General features: G+C 43.3%; 1 protein-coding gene across 1 annotated transcript in view; it reads right to left on the reverse strand.

Moving 5' to 3' along the window:
• Positions 1-13,535: 13,535 nt before the first annotated feature.
• Positions 13,536-18,483, reverse strand: part of LOC126293241 (collagen alpha-5(IV) chain-like) — a 117,696-nt gene continuing 112,748 nt past the window's right edge. Inside the window, exon 4 of the mRNA XM_049986359.1 lies at positions 13,536-13,625. Within this exon, the coding sequence (XP_049842316.1) occupies positions 13,536-13,625 (90 nt within the window). The remainder of the gene's footprint in view (positions 13,626-18,483) is intronic.

Raw genomic sequence — 18,483 nt, forward strand, 5'->3', positions numbered from 1 at the left:
GCTCGTCTCCGTCCCGCAGTACAGGTATCAAGGAGCTGTTCTCCTGGAAGATAACGGATTCGCGCTCTCCCATCGGCATGATGGAGAAGGTACCTGGATTCATTAGGCCATGCAACTCTCTGTCACTGCACCAACGTCCAGTGCGCATTTCAGTCACAGCTGTCGATGTCGTCGTCTTAACATTGGCATATGCACGGGTCGTCTGCTGTGGAGGTCCCTCGTTAGAAGTGTTACGTGTTCTGTGTTTTCAGATACGCTTGTACTCTGCCGGCCAGAGTGGCCAAGCGGTTCTAGGCGTTACAGTCTGGAACCGTGTGACTGCTACGGTCGCAGGTTCGAATCCTGCCTCGGGCATGGATGTGTGTGATGTCCTTAGGTTAGTCACTACGGTCGCAGGTTCGAATCCTGCCTCGGGCATTGATGTGTGTGATGTCCTTAGGTTAGTTAGGTGTAAGTAGTTCCAAGTTCTAGGGGACTGATGACCACAGTAGTTAAGTCCCATAGTGCTCAGAGCCATTTGAACCATTTGAACCACGATGTGCTCCAGTTTCACAGTGTCTGCAAGATGGGTGCAACGGCAGCTGACTCCTGAAATGAGAGAAAGTGTTCATGCTTGTGAGGAATTTCTTCGGCGCTTTGAACGAGACCTGGGTTCACTTCCACCAACCGGAAATGAAGAGAGCGAGCAACGAATGGCGCCATTCCTCATCACCAAAAGCAAAAAAGTCTCGAACAGAACCATCAGCAGGGAAAGTTATGCTGACTCTCTTTTGGGACGAAAAAGGCGTCACTTTGGAGTATTACATGCCTAGAGGGACCACTGTCACCAGTGCATCATACACAGATCTCCTAAAAAATCATCTGCGGCCTGCAATCAAATCAAAGCGACGTGGATTGCTGTCAGCAGGTGTCCTTTTGCAACATGACAAGGTAAGGCCTCACACTGCCCGTACAACAGTTGCAACAATCACAGACCTGCATTTTGAGTGACTTCCTCATCCTCCATACTCACCAGACCTTGCCCGAAGTGATTTTCATATGTCTGGAACACTCAAAGAAGCAATGGGGGGAAAGAAGTACCGTTCTGATGCAGAGGTACGCCACGCGGTGCATGAGTGGTTGCGCGAACTACCAAAAAATTCTAAAGGAATTTAGGTACTTATATGCGCTGGAGGACTTGCATTGAGCGTGGCTGAGATTATGTTAAAAAGTGATACAGCTTTGTACCACTTCCGCACAATAAATGATTTTCAAAAAATATTCTAGGTTTTCGTTTGACTCGCCCTTCTGTGTACTGTACGTATGTTCTACATCCACGCCGAAACCACTGGCTTGATTTCAGCCAAACTTGGTACACATATCACTTGCTGTCTGTAAATAATCACTATAGAGGTAAGAATGACTTACCTATCAAACAGGTTGGGGTAAAAAAAAAGCAGTAGGTCAGTACAAGCAAATACCCAGATTTTATTTACCCACTATTTGAGAATGAGAACACTTAGTGACAAGCAGAGAACTTCACACATAATTTCAAACCTTTACGCAACTTCTTCTCGCCTACAACACCCACAAAATGATGTAAGGAAGAAGTTTATCACTTCTTACGTTTTCGCTCTTCTTGCAGTAAAACTGCGGCATGATACGTGACGTTATAATTTATTACTTCTTTAATGCTGGATGTATACGCGACTCATTTCGCAGACAGTATTCACATGTGCCGCTAAATGCAACGACAATATATCACTGTATGACACCTACAGTACTTCAGGTGATATGACGTCATAAATAATGAGCTGCATGAAAACAAAACTGCAGCGTGAAACCACATACAGGTGAAATATGTGTACAAATATCAATTTCGATTACATTTAGTATGTACACAGCCTTACCACGAGGAAGAACATAGTCTACTATAGAACGCGTCTAGTGCAACATACTGATTTGACGAATATTAATCGAATTAGGGAAAAATACACTCTAGGACAAAAAGAGACGTATTACTAAGGAACTGTCCCAAATGGGTATGAAATCGATGGATGTGATGTACATATGCAGACATACAAATAATTACAACCTCAGAAAAACTGCATGACTTATTCAAGAGAAAGAGCTTCAAATGGTTCAAATGGCTCTGAGCACTATGGGGTTAACATCTGAGGTCATCAGTCCCCTAGAACAGAGAACTACTTAAACCTAACTAACCTAAGGACATCACACACATCCGTGCTCTATGCAGGATTCGAAACTGCGACCGTCGCAGCCGCACGGTTCCGGACTGAAGCGCCTAGAACCTCTCGGTCAGCGCGGCCGGCAAAGAGCTTCACAAATTGAGCAAGTCCATAACGGATTGACCCACTTCCGTCAATTATGTAACCAGTTATTTGGTTTAGCACTGTTTGATAGAATTGTTGGCTGTTCTCTTTTGGGATATCGTGTCAAATTCTGTCCAACTGTTCGTGCAGATCCCCAGCTACTTACTTGGAGGGTCTTACCCATGACGCTCCAAACGTTCTACATTGGGGAGAGATCCGGCGACATTACTGACCAAGGTATGGTTTGGCAAGTACGAAGAAACGGAGTAGAAACCCGTTTGCGGCGAGGATTACCTTGCAGAAATGTGGGACCAGGATGGCTTCCTATCAAGGGCAACGAAACGGAATGTAGTGTATCATCGATGTATCGCTGCGCTGTAAGGGTGCTGCGGATGACAACCCAAGAGTTCCTGCAATGAAATGAAATGGCATCCCAAACCATCACTCCTAGCTGTTCCTCTGTGTCGCAGGCGACAGTCAGGTTGGTATACCACAGTTGTCCGTAGTGTCTTCACACAAGTCTTCGGCCTGGAATCTCATTGACTGGAGTAGAATTTTCTTCAGTGATGAGCGCGGCTTCCAACTGAGCTTTGCTAACCGACGCAGAGTTGTCTGGAGAAGTCCCAGACGATGGTGGGATACCAACATGACTGTCAACCGTCATTCGGCCCGATAACCAGGAGATGCATTCTGGGGTGTCATTTCTTTTCATAGCAGGGACCCTTTTGATCATACGCGGCAGCCTTACAGCACAGCTATACGCCGTCGATATTCTACGCCCCGTTTTGTTGCCCTTCATAACAAGCCATCCTGGTCTTAGATTTCAGCAAGATAGTGCCCGCCCATCCACGGTGGGAGTTTCTACTGATTGGTCTTCGTGCTTGGCCAGCAACGACCTCTCCTGAATTCAAAACTTTTGGGACATTATGAGCAGCGTCTTCAAACTATCGAGGAATTCTGAAGATCTAACGAGCCAGTTGGACAGAATACGGCACGATGAGCCTCAGGAGTAGAACCAACAATTCTATCAATCAGTGCTAAGCCAAATAACTGGTTACATTAGACGCGGAACCGGACCAACGCATTATTGACTCTGAATAAATCGTGCGATTTTTCTGAAATTGTAACCATTTGTTTGTCTGTACGTGTACAGCACATCTGTCGATTTTCGGCCCATGTGGGCAACTCCTTCGTGGTTAGTCGTCTTTTTTTGTACGAATAAGAAGATGGTATCTGTTCGTTCGGACAAGCCAGGGGAAGTCCCTGCGGTCGCTCTGTGTCCTCGGTGGCTCAGTCGGATAGAGCGTCTGCCATGTAAGCAGGAGATCCCGGGTTTGAGTCCCGATCGGAGCACAAATTTCCAGCTCTTCCCGTTGATATTTATCAACGCCTGTAAGCAGCTGATGGTCTGAATGTCATTGTAAGCTCACTCTTCGTGAGCTGAAAGATAGATAAGGCTTACCGGCCAATGATCTTCTTCAGGGCGGATGCACTCACATACTGGAATCGGTTGATTGACTGCCGCGAGTAATGAGTATAGCGGGCAGGTGCACCACAAATGTAGTGTGTGGACAGAAAGTTGAACAGTGTGGGTCTTACGTGGAGCGCGCCACAGATTAAGTCCCTGCAGTCACACTATCCCCTGTGTCCTCGGTGGCTCGGCGGCACGGTACCTCAGCGTGTTCGATCAGAGAGCCGGCTGGTCTCTGTAATAAATAAAAAAAACTGAGTTAATGGATCAACAACGAACTTCAATGGATGTCATGTGACGTCCGCTACGACCAAACACAACGAAAAAAATGGCTCAGCCACATAGAGCGTTTGCCATGTAAACATTTGATCCTGGGTTCGAGTCCCGGACGGCTCCCACATTTTCAGCTGTCCCTCTTGATATTTACCAACGCCTGTAAGCAGCTAATGGTCTGAATTTGTCATCTTTTTTGTTCCTTAGAGAGAATTTACTCTCTGAAAATGCTGTTCACTCTTTCACTTTTAAACTTAATTATATTTGTGAAAATGTTTTTATAGATTGAGATGTGCTACATGATATTATTCAAAATAATGAATTCAGTGCTTATACAACCTCCAGCGTGTTTAATCCACACTTCCACACTATTTGTTGCACAATGTACACGTTGTGTAATGTGTAGTTACTTCAACAGCACAATACACAGATTTATGCACACGTGCCCACATCCCTCTGCATGCACTGCTTGGCAGTAACGTTATGCACGCCGACGTGCCATAAATTAGGTCAGCTTGGGAGTGGGGAGAGAGTGGATCACAAATCACGAGCTGTGACTAACCCAACAGGCAGACACGTGAGGGCAGCTGACATTAGTAGCTTACTTACCATTACCCATCTACTTCTGTAAAATATATGGGAGTATGCGTGCGGAACGATTTGAAGTGAAATGATCATATAATATTAATTGTTGGTAAGGCGGGTACCAGGTTGAGATTCATTGAGAGAGTCCTTAGAAAATGTAGTCCATCAAAAAAAGAGGTGGCTTACAAAACACTCGAACAGATCGAGTTGACGGATGAGATAGAGAAGATCCAAAGAAGAACGGCTCGTTTCGTCACAGGGTTATTTGGTAAGCGTGATAGCGTTACGGAGATGTTTAGCAAACTGAAGTGGCAGGCTCTGCAAGAGATGCGCTCTGCATCGCGGTGCAACTTGCTCGCCAGGTTTCGAGAGGGTGCGTTTCTGGATGAGGTATAGAATATATTGTTTCCCCCTACTTATACCTCCCGAGGAGATCACGAATGCAAAATTAGAGTGATTCGAGCGCTCACGGAGGCTTTCAGTCGTTCTTCCCGCGAACCATACGCGACTGGAACAGAAAAGGGAGGTAATGACAGTGGCACGTAAAGTGCCCTCCGCCACACACCGTTGGGTGGCTTGCGTAGTATAAATGTAGATGTAGATGTAATAACAAAACACTGATATACAAGTGCGGCCACAGGTAACAGCTAGTACAATGATGACACTTATTTGTTTACAGCTCAGATGCACCTGGTAGAAGGAACAAAACAGAAGGGGAAATAACGACTCAGAATTTAGAACACAGCAATTATACAAGACATTAAAGAAAAACAAAAAGCTTATTTGAAGTTTCTACAGACAAAAACAGCAGAGTGCTGGGAAACATACAAAATAAAAAGGAATGCTGTGAAACAAATAGTGTGCAATACACACCAACACTCGTGGGCATTGTTCATAAGTGTCTTAGAACACCATGTATACGGTAGACAGCAACGTGCATATAAGGTCACGAAAGCAGTCAACAAGGAAGAAAAAGACACTGCCTCACTGAACATTATACCAACTGAACAATGGATAAACCATCATACAGAGTTATGGTGTACACAGAAGACAGAAGATGACGCTGGAGTGCCGGCCGTTGTGACCGAGCGGTTCTGGGCGCTTCAGTCAAAAAACCGCGCTGCTGCTACGGTCATAGGTTCGAATCCTGCCTTGGGCATGGATGTGTGTGATGTCCTTAGGTTAGTTAGGTTTAAGTAGTTCTAAGTCTAGGGGACTGAAGACCTCGGATGTTAAGTCCGATAGTACTTAGAGCCATTAGAGAGACACTGGAGAAAGTATGTGTAATGAAACAGTATATCAAATTACTAAAGACCAACTACAATAGACTTTGAGAGGCATGAAGAACAGAAAACCTAGTGGAATAGATGGAATGAATACAGAGGTAATTAAATATGGAGGGTTACCGCTAGACACAAGATTTTTACAATTAATAAATGAATGTTGGACGAATTGCAAGATACCAGACCCTTGGTATGCAGCAAAAGTAATCTCTCTTTCCAAAAAAGGAGAACATAATGAGTGTATAAACTATCTTAACATCTGTACTCAAAGATAAGAACTGCAAGAAAAATATCTCAGAAGCTTTTATTTCTGAAGAACAAAATGGATTTAGTTCAGGTAGTTCATGCACAGACAATGTGTGTGGTAAAAACATTATAAAAAACACGGAGAATTTAATACGGAAACTCATAAGGCCTTTATAAATCTTAAGAAGACTTTTGACTGTATGAGCCATGACAGCCTATGGAAGACAATGTCTGAATGTGGATATCGTTTTCGCCTAATGGAGGTAGTGTAAAGTCTTTACAAAACTACACTGATTCTAATAAACACAGGTAGGACTCGATTACATCTACATGGATACTCTGCAAATCACATTTAAATGCCTGGCAGAGGGTTCATCGAACGACCTTCACAATTCACTGTTATTCTAATGTCGTATACAACGCGGAAAGAACGAACACCATTCCGTACGAGCTCTGATTTCCATTATTTTATCGTGGTGATCGTTTCTCCCTATGTAGGTCGGTGTCAACAAAATATTTTCGTATTCGGAGGAGAAAGTTGGTGATTGGAATTTCGCGAGAAGATTCCGTCGCAACGAAAAACGCCTTTCTTTTAATGATTCCCAGTCCAAATCCTGTAACATTTCTGTGACACTCTCTCCCATTTTTCGCGATGATACAAAAAGTGCTGCCTTTCTTTGAACTTTTTCGATGTACTCCGTTAATCTTATCTGTTAAGGATCCCACACCGTGCAGCAGTATTCTAAAAGAGGACGGACAAGCATAATGTAGGCAGTCTTCTTGGTAGATCTGCTAATTTTCTTCGTGTCCTGACAAAAAACGAAGTTTTCGGTTAGCCTTCCCCACAACATTTTCTGTGTGTTCCTTCCCATTTAAGTTGTTCGTAATTGTAATACCTAGGTATTTAGTTGAATTTACGGGCTTTAGATTTGACTGATTTATCGTGTAACCGAAGTTTAACAAATTCCTTTTAGCACTCATGTGGATGACCTCACACTTCTCGTTATTTCGGGTCAACTGCCAATTTTCGCACCAGTCAGATATCTTTTCTACATCGTTTTGCAGTTTGTTTTGATCTTCTGGTGACTTTATTAGTCGATAAACGTCAGCGTCCCCTGAAAACAACCGAAGACGGCTGCTCAGATTGTCTCCCAAATCGTTTATGCAGATAAGGAACGGCAAGGGGCCTATAACACTACCTTGTGGACGCCAGAAATCGCTCCTGTTTTACTCGATGACTTTCCTTCAGTTGCTACGAGCTGTGACCTCTGACAGGAAATCACAAATCCAGTCACATAACTGAGACGATATTCCATAAGCAAGCAATTTCACTACAGGCCGCTTGCGTGGTACAGTGTCAAAAGCCTTCCGGAAATCCAAAAATACGGAATCGATCTAAAATCCCTTGTCAATAGCACTCAGCAATTCATGTGAATAAAGAGCTAGTTATGTTTCACAGGAACGATGTCTTCTAAACCCATGTTTACTGTGTGGCAATACAGTTTTCTTCGAGGTAATTCATAATGTTCGAACACAATATGTGTTCCAAAATCCTGCTGCATATCGACGTTAACGATATGGGCCTGTAATTTAGTGGATTACTCCAACTACCTTTCTTGAATATTGGTGTGACCTGTTCCACTTTCCATACTTTGGGTACAGATCTTTCGTCGAGCGAACGGTTATATATGATTTTTAAGTATGAAGCTAATGCATCAGCATACTCCGAAAGGAACCTAATTGTTATACAGTCTGGACCAGAAGTCTTGCGTTTATTAAGCGATTTAAGATGCTTCACTACTCAGAGAATATTTACTTCTACGTTACTCATGTTGGCAGCTGTTCTCTATTCGAATTATGGAATGTTTACTTCATCTTATTTTGTGAAGGCATTTGAGAAGGCTGTGTTTAGTAACTCTGCTTTGGAAGCACTGCCTACGATAGTATCTCCATTGCTATCGCGCAGAGAAGCCGTTGATTGTTTCTTGCCGCTAACATACTTCACATACGACCAGAATCTCTTTGAATTTTCTACCAGGTTTCGAGACAAAGTTTCGTTGTGGAAACTATTATAAGCATTTCACACTGAAGTGAGCGCTAAATTTCGAGCTTCTGCAAAAGATTGCTTATCTTGGGGATTTTCCGTCTGTTTAAATTTGGCATGTTTGTTTCGTTGTTTCTGCAACAATGTTCTAACCCGTTTTGTGTACCAAGGAGGATGAGATCCGTCGTTAGCTAGTTTATTTGGTATAAATCTCTCAATTTCCGCCTATACTATTTCTTTGAATTCAAGCCACATCTGGTCTACACTTATTAATTTGGAATGCATGAAGGTTGTCTCTTAGGAAGGCGTCATGTGAATTTTTATCCGCTTTTTTGAATAGGTTTATTTTTCGCTTATTTTTCGAGGATTTGGGGATTACAATATTTAATCTCGCTACGACAACCCTGTGTTCACTAATCCCTGAATCGGTTTTGATGCTCGTTATTAACTCTGAATTATTTGTTGCTAAGAAGTCAATTGTGTTTTCACAACCGTTTACTATTAGCGTGGGCTCATGAACTAAGTGCTCGAAATAATTTTCAGTGAATGCGTTTAGCTCAATTTCGGGTAATATTTCATGCGTACCTCCGGAATTAAACATGTATTTTCGCCCACATATCGAGGGTAAATTAAAGTCCCCACCAACTGTTATCATATGAGTGGGGTATGTGTTTGAAATCAAACTCAAGTTTTCTTTGAACCTTTCAGCAAATGTATCATCTGAATTGGGAAGTCAGTGAAAGGATCCTATTATTCTTTTATTCCGGTTACCAACAATGACCTCTTTCCATACTAGGTCATAGAAAGAATCTACTTCAATTTCGCGACAAGTTAAACTACTTCTGACATCAATAAACACTCCACTACCAATCGGGTTTAGCCTATCCTTTCGGAACACTGTTAGATTCTTTGCAAAAAATTCGGCTGAACTTATATCCGCCTTGAGCCAGGTTTCAGTGCGTTTGGAGCTATGGTACTTTCCCAACACAGCTACAACAGTTTAAAACTGCTATACCAATGGTTCCTGTGTCTACGTTCTTCCCGTGTTAGCCGTGCACCCTTCATGTGTTTTCCCGAGACCCTATAACCTAAAAATCCGCATAATCCACGCCACACAGCCCCTGCTACCCGTGTAGCCGCCTCCTGCGTAGTAGACACCTGACCTATCCAGCGGAACCCGAAACCCAACCACCCTTTGGCGCAAGTCGAGGATTCTGCAGCCAACACAGTCACAGAACCGTCGGAGACTCTGATTCAGACCCTCCACTCGGCTCTGTACCAGAGGTCCGCAATCGGTCCTGTTGACTATACTGCAAATGGTCAGCTCTGCTTTCATTTTGCAAAAAAGATTGGCAGCCTTTACCACTTCTGTTAGCCGCTCGAAACCAGAGAGACTCTCTTCTGATCCAAAGCGACACACATCATCGGTACCGACGTGAGCAACCACCTGTAGTTGGCTACACCCTGTGCTCTACATGGCATCCGGGAGGACCCTTTCCACATCAGGAATGACTCCACCCGCTATGCACACGGAGTGCACATTGGTTTTACTGACCAAGGTGTTAGACAAGGGCGTGGACTACCACGTATCCTTTTTAATATCTACACTGACTTCATTCTTCGCAAGTAAAGTAAACAAAGGAAGTAAGATAACGTATGATAATACCTGAATGTACTTTTGTCTGCTGATGACATCGTTATTATTCAAAAGAATGAAGATGACCTCCAAAGATCAGAATACCAGCTGGACGAAATTTGCAACATGTACAACTTCAAAAGTTTCTACCAAAAAAAGAAAGCGGCCTTCCTAGGAAAAATCCAGTAAGATCGAAAATTGTTTTGGATAATTCAGTTTTAAATAATTGTCATAATTCTCTTATTTAGGCTGTGCTATAAATTTTGATTTTGACTCTGATACTGAAAACAAAATAACGAAATTCCCTGCTGTCTGTGATACCATTAGCAGAACAATGGGCCGTAAAGTACAAAAAGAAACCACCATGAAACTCTATAAAATAATAGCGGTTCCTGTATCATCCTATGGAAGCGAAACCCTAGGTTACTACAATAAATAAATAAATAAAAATAAATGTTTATATGGATCTAAGTGCCTAACGATGAACAATAAGATGGACAAACTAGAGGTACCAGAAAGAAGGATTATTAGAAAAATAATGGGTGCAATGAAAACAGCAGATGGTTGGAACATAAGAAGTAATGAGGAGATCTACAAAAATATAGAGAAAATATCTGAAGTAATGGCCAAACGAAGATTAAACTTTTTTGGACACTTCTACTGAATGGTATAAATACTATTATATTTCTGGATACTATGATATTCCTGGAAGAAGAAATCGACAATCGCATGAATTACAGAAGTAAGGAAAGATCTAGAAAGAAACAACATCAAAGAATCAGAAATCGCAGAAAGAAACAGTTTTAAAAATATAATACTATGTTTGGAAGGCTTTCAAAGCAGAAGAAATAATAAATCGAGAATAACATGGACAGAAGAAAAGAAGAGACTTCATGCAGAGTAAATGAGAGAACACTGGAAAAATAGGAAACAACAACAAAGGAAGAAGTTTTCAGTGTGATCCTGTTTGGTCAATACGATTGTAAAAAAAATATATATATATATATTGAAACAGCAGAGACAAGGTTCCTAAGAAATACGAAGAGCTGCATAAGAAGAGATATGATTAGAAACGAAATAGCAGAATGAAATATTTTCTGCATGAATTAAAAGATTCATAAACATCGTGAAGATTGGAGACTGCAGCTCATAAGGATGCCATCACAGAATTCGTCAGAAGATCCTGAACTAAAAGCCGAATGCGGAAAGAGATATTGGAAGATCTGGAGACAGACTGGAATGATTCTGTTTGTACGTTCGGAACCAGCAACAGTCTAATCCTCGAAAGAAAGATGCTGCTGCTGATGATGATGATGATGGGGATATCAGTGATATAGCACTTGAAAATCTGACGATGCTGGTGCTGATTTTGCATTTAAGATTTGATGGTGCCACTATGACTGCAGTACATTAGGACATTGTTCTTATTAAACAGATTTGAATATGGTCATTATAGAGCGAAAACGGTAATTTGTTGACGAAAGGTTTGTGACCAAAAGACGTAAAGTAAAGTAAATTTGCACTTGAAAAACTTACTTCAGAAAATTTAAGAAGTTTATTAGCATCAAATTCGCGCAACTTTAGCAAAATCTTAATGTACTCAGTTTAAATCGAAGTGTGCGCTCACCGCCATCAGTATTCCACCAGATGCTACTGCAATTAACACAGGTCTGCAGACTACACCTACACATACGGCTGAATGCGCGGAACGTTGTTTATTTCAATCGTTTCGGCCTGTGGTCAGGAGAGTCAGTCTTTCTCTTAATTTCTTTTCCTCAGTGGAGAGTCTTTCTCCTTCTGTCTGCCCCTCCTCCAGTTGCCTGTGGTTTCCCGGTTCTACCTGCGAACTCACGAACCGTATCGGGTTCGTTGTTGGCAGCCAGTGCGGTCAGCTTGTGACTGCCCTTTTTTCTGGTGGGAATCTTGTTCTATAATGCTTTCTATACAACGTCTGGCTGCAAGCCACCCCACGTGAACAGGTACTCATGCAAGTTATTTGAAAGTATCCCGTGTTAAACATAGCGTGTAGCGTCTAGAATTCCTAGCCATTTTCAAGACTTGTTTGGCATGCCACCTAAAACTCCGAAACGTAGCTGAGAATTTTTGCTTTGTGACAGTCTGATCACAACTGAATAAAACATAGTGTTTGTGCCATATGCGTTACGCCTTTATTCTTTGCAAGGCATCTTCAGTGGCCTGGAATATAGAGGGTGAGTCATTAACGATAGCCACAAAGAATAACTCCGAAAGTATGTTATGAGCTGAAAAGTTTGTAGGAATAAAGTTGCATAGGACAACGGGGGCCATAATATGATGTTGGTTTTTGTTTCTTTTTTTTTAATGGGATGCTATAGTTTGGTACGTATTTACCGATAGCGGCTGTCGAGACGAATCCAATGATGTGTGACAGTAAGGCGTTTAAAACGTCAACGAAGGTCACAAAGGTGGCATGAACGTTCATTTACAGAAGGTGTTAGAAGTCATGAGCATTGGTATCAATGCAGAGCTGCAATCTTCTTATCATGGATTGAATGACGTTCCTTATCACAAAGACACTTAGCACATGCTCTGACAATTCTCTCTCGCATATCTTCAGGTGTAGTTGGAAGGTCTTTATAAACAATACCGTTTTAGGAATCCCCACAAGTAAAAATCCAGAGGCGTCAAGTCTGGCGAAAGAGCCGGCCACGAAACATCTTCTCCGCGTCCAATCCAAAGATTCTAGCCATCAGGGAAAAATGTGCCGGACACCCATCGTGTTCATACCACATTCTGTTCCTTGTTCCTAAAGGTATTTCTTCCAATAACAGACCTAATGTTTCTTCCAGGAATGTGGTGTACTTCCTACCATTAAGAATTCCTTCAATGAAATAGGGGCCTATAATTCTGTCTTCCACAGTCCCACACTATACATTCTCCGACCACGGTTTTTGGTGTGCAACTTGCCGCAACCAACATGGATTTTCAGTTGCCCAATAATGCATGTTATGCAAATTAACATTTCCGTGTTTCGTGGATGTAGCCTATTCAGTACATAAAATCAAATTAATAAATGTTCAGCCCTCGGAACCTGAAGTTGACCCCATCGGCACTGCTGTGCTTCAGCTGGCGTGTTAGTGCTGGATAAAAGTTTGATATACTTATCTGGAAGAGCAGGACATTCTCAACAGACAGACAGCAGCGAAAGTATTAATGGAGCGGGAGCATTCCACCTATTTCTTAGTGTTGCGCATTTGTGGTTTGACAATAACTGATTGATTGGGAATTTAAGAATGATAATATTTACTGTTTATTATAGTTAGTCCGTTCGACACTAACTGTGTAATGACGAAGAAGAGGTCTGTGGCTTCCCAAACTATCCAGAACCGCCGAGGGGTATATTGGTGAAAAATTATGTTCTGCGATGATTCTGGGATTTTACCTCTTTGAACGTCAGAGAAAACAAGATTATCTGTTGATCGTTATCCATTTTTACGTAATCGATAACGACTACGGAACGAGCTAAATTTGAGAAACCCGGGGTAACCGAAATCCGTCCCCACTGCCACGTGCCACAGGGAAGTCGTTATAACGTAGCGTGGAGCGAGTGAGGAAGCAGCGGTGGAAGGGAGAGGTATTGCGATAGACGCAGCTGATCTCTGTGCAGACTGACTTGGTAGCTGGCAGTGTCTGAGGCGCTCTGTTCTCACTGCGAGCGATGGTTGCGCGATTCTCGCAGGGTGGGATGCAGAGTGTTGTCGGTGGTGATGCTGAGCCCTTCGCAGAAGTACCGAAGCTGTACAAATCGCAAAAAACATCGTGCTTAGAACAGAAACAACATCAATTGTCATTATTTAAAATAAATTTACTACACTACTGGCCATTAAAATTGCTACACCAAGAAGAAATCCAGATGATAAACGGGTATTCATTGAACAAGTATATTATACTAGAACTGACATGTGATTACATTTTCACACAATTTGGGTCATGGATCCTGAGAAATCAGTACCCAGAACAACCACCTCTGGCCGTAATAACGGCCTTGATACGCCTGGGCATTGAGTCAAACAGAGCTTGGATGGCGTGTACAGGAACCGCTGCCCATGCAGCTTCAACACAATACCACAGTTCATCATGAATAGTGACTGTCTTATTGTGACGAGCCAGTTGTTCGTGCACCATTCACCACATGTTTTCAATTGGTGAGAGATCTGGAGAATGTGCTGGCCAGTGCAGCAGTCCAACATTTTCTCTACCCGGAGAGGCCCGTACGGGACCTGCAATATGTGGTCGTGCATTATCCTCCTGAAATGTAGGTTTTCGCAGAGATCGAATGAAGGATAGAGCCACGGGTCGTGACACATCTGAAATGTAACGTTCACTGTTCAATGGAGTCATCAATGCGAATAAGATGTGACCGACACGTGTAACCAACGGCTCCCCATACCATCACACGAGGTGATACGCCAGTATGGCCATGACGAATACACGCTTCGAATGTGCGTTCACCGCGGATGCGACCGTTATGATGTTGTAAACAGAACCTGGATTCATCCGAAAAAACGACGTTTTGCCATTCGTGCACCCAGGTTCGTCGTCGAGTACACCATCGCAGGAGCTCCTGTCTGTGATGCAGCGTCTAGGGTAACCGCAGCGACGGTCTCCGAGCTGATAGTCAATGCTGCTGCAAACGTCGTCGAATTGTTCGTGCAGATGGTTGTTGTCTTCCAAACGTCCCCACCTATTGACTGAGGGATGGAGATGTGGATGCACGATCCGTTACAGCTGTGCGGATAAGATGCCTGTCATCTCGACTGCTAGTGACACGAGGCCGTTGGCATCCAGCACGGCGTTCCGAATTACCCTCCTGAACCCACCGATTCCATATTCTGCTAACAGTCATCGGATTTGGACTAACGCGAGCAGCAATGTCGCGATACGATAAACAGCAATCGCGATAGGCTACAATCCGACCTTTATCAAAGTCAGAAACGTGATGGTACGCATTTCTCCTCCTTACACGAGGCATCACAACGTTTGATCAGGCAACCCCGGTTAACTGGTGTTTGTGTATGAGAAATGCCGGCCGGTGTGGCCGTGCGGTTCTAGGCGCTTCAGTCTGGAACCGCGTGACCGCTACGGTCGCAGGTTCGAATCCTGCCTCGGGCATGGATGTGTGTGATGTCCTTAGGTTAGTTAGGTTTAAGTAGTTCTAAGTTGTAGGGGACTGATGATCACAGATTTTAAGTCCCACATTGCTCAGAGCGATTTGATTTTTTGTATGAGAAATCGGTTGCAAACTTTCCTCATGTCAGCACATTGTAGGTGTCGCCACCGGTGCCAAACTTGTGTGAATGCTCTGAAAAGCTAATCATTTGCATAACACAGCATCTTCTTCCTGCCGGTTAAATTTCGCGCCTGTACCACGTCATCTTCGTGGTTTAGCAATTTTAATGGCCGGATGTGTATATTCTAAATAGTTAATTTAATAAAAATAAATGCAGCTGGCCCCTGATTATTTCTATTCTTAAAACATGTTTCACAGCTACTGTTTGAAAGCTATGAATAAAATTTTAAATTTACCGTAGACACTGATTATGTTATGACCATTGACCTACTATCGATGTAAGCCCGTCCAGGCGATGGCAGCGTCACCCGGCCAAGAATGACTGCAAGTCAGACACACGCACGGTGCGTGTAGTGTCAATGAGTGTGCTGTCCGTTCGTGGAAAGGGGAAGTCTGAGTCTGAACGATGGCATATTGTGGTGGTCCGGCGGCTCGGCACGAGCATTTTGGAAACTGCACGGCTTATAGGGTGTTCGAGGAATGCTTTGGTGAGTGTCTTCAATCTGTGGCGAAACCAAGGTGAGACCACATCCGGACGTCGTGGGATTGGGAGGCCACCCCTCATTGCAGATGTCGTAGGCTGGCCTGAATAGTAAAACAGGAGGGGCGGCGAACTGTGGCGGAACTAGCGTCAGACCTCAATGCTGGGCAGAGTGCAAGTGTGTCTGAACTCACAGTGCAGCGATCACTCCTAATGATGGGCCTCCACAGCCGACCACACGCGCATGTTCCAATGTTAACGACACAGCTGAAATGGGCACTTGGCTGACGGCACTGGACGTTGACGCAGTGGCACAGCGTTGTACGGTCTGACGGATCCAGATACCTTCTTCATCATGCCGATGGGAGGGCGCGAATCCGTCGTCTGCCAGGAAACTGCTCCTTGACACCTGTAGTACGGGACGGAGACAACTGGCGACGGCTCCATTATGCTCTGGGTAAGACTCACGTAGGCATCCATTGGTCCAGTGGAGGTCGTGCGAGGCACCGTGACAGCCAAGGAGTATCGGAAAGCTGGTTGCAGACCACGTACACCCCTTCATGACGCACCGAGCGAGGTGGCGCACACTGGACTCGCATTCGGGAGGACGACGGTTCAAACTCGGGTCCGTCCATCCTGATTTACATGTTCCTTAATTTCCCTAAATCGCTTCAGGCAAATACCGGGACGGTTCCTTCCAAAGGGCACGGTTGATTTCGCTCCCTATCCTTCCCTTCAATTAGATTACATCATGGTCAGACAGAGATTCCGAAATCACATACTGGATTGTAAGGCGTACCCAGGAGCAGACATAGATCACAATATAGTAGTGATGAAGAGTAGGCTGAAGTTCAAGACATTAGTCAGGAAGAATCAATACGCTAAGAAGTGGGATACGGAAGTTCTAAGGAATGACGAGATACGTTTGAAGTTCTCTAACGCTATAGATACAGCAATAAGGAATAGCGCAGTAGGCAGTACAGTTGAAGAGGAAAGGACGTCTCTAAAAAGGGCCATAACAGAAGTTGGGAAGGAAAACATAGGTACAAAGAAGATAGCTGCGAAGAAACCATGGGTAACAGAAGAAATACTTCAGTTGATTGATGAAAGGAGAAAGTACAAACATGTTCCGGGAAAATCAGGAATACAGAAATACAAGTCGCTGAGGAATGAAATAAATGGGAAGTGCAGGGAAGCTAAGACGAAATGGCTTCAGGAAAAATGTGAAGACATCGAAAAAGATATGATTGTCGGAAGGACAGACTCAGCATACAGGAAAGTCAAAACAACCTTTGGTGATACTAAAAGCAACGGTAGTAACGTTAAGAGTGCAACGGGAATTCCACTGTTAAATGCAGAGGAGAGAGCAGATAGGTGGAAAGAATACGTTGAATGCCTCTATGAGGGTGAAGATTCGTTTGATGTGATAGAAGAAGAAACAGGAGTCGATTTAGAAGAGATAGGGGATCCAGTATTAGAATCGGAATTTAAAAGAGCTTTGGAGGACTTACGGTCAAATAAGGCAGAAGGGATAGATAACATTCCATCAGAATTTCTAAAATCATTAGGGGAAGTGGCAACAAAACGACTATTCACGTTGGTGTGTAGAATATATGAGTCTGGCGACATACCATCTGACTTTCGGAAAACCATCATCCACACAATTCCGAAGACGGCAAGAGCTGACAAGTGCGAGAATTATCGCACAATCAGCTTAACAGCTCATGCATCGAAGCTGCTTACAAGAGTAATATACAGGAGAATGGAAAAGAAAATTGAGAATGCGCTAGGTGACGATCAGTTTGGCTTTAGGAAAAGTAAAGGCACGAGAGAGGCAATTCTGACGCTACGGCTAATAATGGAAGCAAGGCTAAAGAAAAATCAAGACACGTTCATAGGATTTGTCGACCTGGAAAAAGCGTTCGACAATATAAAATGGTGCAAGCTGTTCGAGATTCTGAAAAAAGTAGGGGTAAGCTATAGGGTGAGACGGGTCATATACAGTATGTACAACAACCAAGAGGGAATAATAAGAGTGGACGATCAAGAACGAAGTGCTCGTATTAAGAAGGGAGTAAAGCAAGGCTGTAGCTTTTTGCCCCTACTCTTCAATCTGTACATCGAGGAAGCAATGATGGAAATAAAAGAAAGATTCAGGAGTGGAATTAAAGTACAAGGTGAAATTATATCAATGATACGATTCGCTGATGACATTGCTATCCTGAGTGAAAGTGAAGGAGAATTAAATGATCTGCTGAACGGAATGAACAGTCTAATGAGTTCACAGTATGGTTTGAGAGTAAATCGGAAAAAGACGAAGGTAATGAGAAGTAGTAGAAATGAGAACAGCGAGAAACTTAACATCAGGATTGATGGTCACGAAGTCAATGAAGTTAAGGAATTCTGCTACCTAGGCAGTAAAATAACCAATGACGGACGGAGCAAGGAGGACATCAAAAGCAGACTCGCTATGGCAAAAAAGGCATTTCTGGCCAAGAGAAGTCTACTAATATCAAATACCGGCCTTAATTTGAGGAAGAAATTTCTGAGGATGTACGTCTGGAGTACAGCATTGTGTGGTAGTGAAACATGGACTGTGGGAAAACCGGAACAGAAGAGAATTGAAACATTTGAGATGTGGTGCTATAGAGGAATGTTGAAAATTAGGTGGACTGATAAGGTAAGGAATGAGGAGCTTCTACGCACAATCGGAGAGGAAAGGAATATGTGGAAAACACTGATAAGGAGAAGGGACAGGATGATAGGACATCTGCTAAGACATGAGAGAATGACTTCCATGGTACTAGAGGGAACTGTAGAGGG

The sequence above is a fragment of the Schistocerca gregaria genome, chromosome 10, assembly GCF_023897955.1.
Source record: "Schistocerca gregaria isolate iqSchGreg1 chromosome 10, iqSchGreg1.2, whole genome shotgun sequence".
NCBI classification, from domain to species: domain Eukaryota; kingdom Metazoa; phylum Arthropoda; class Insecta; order Orthoptera; family Acrididae; genus Schistocerca; species Schistocerca gregaria.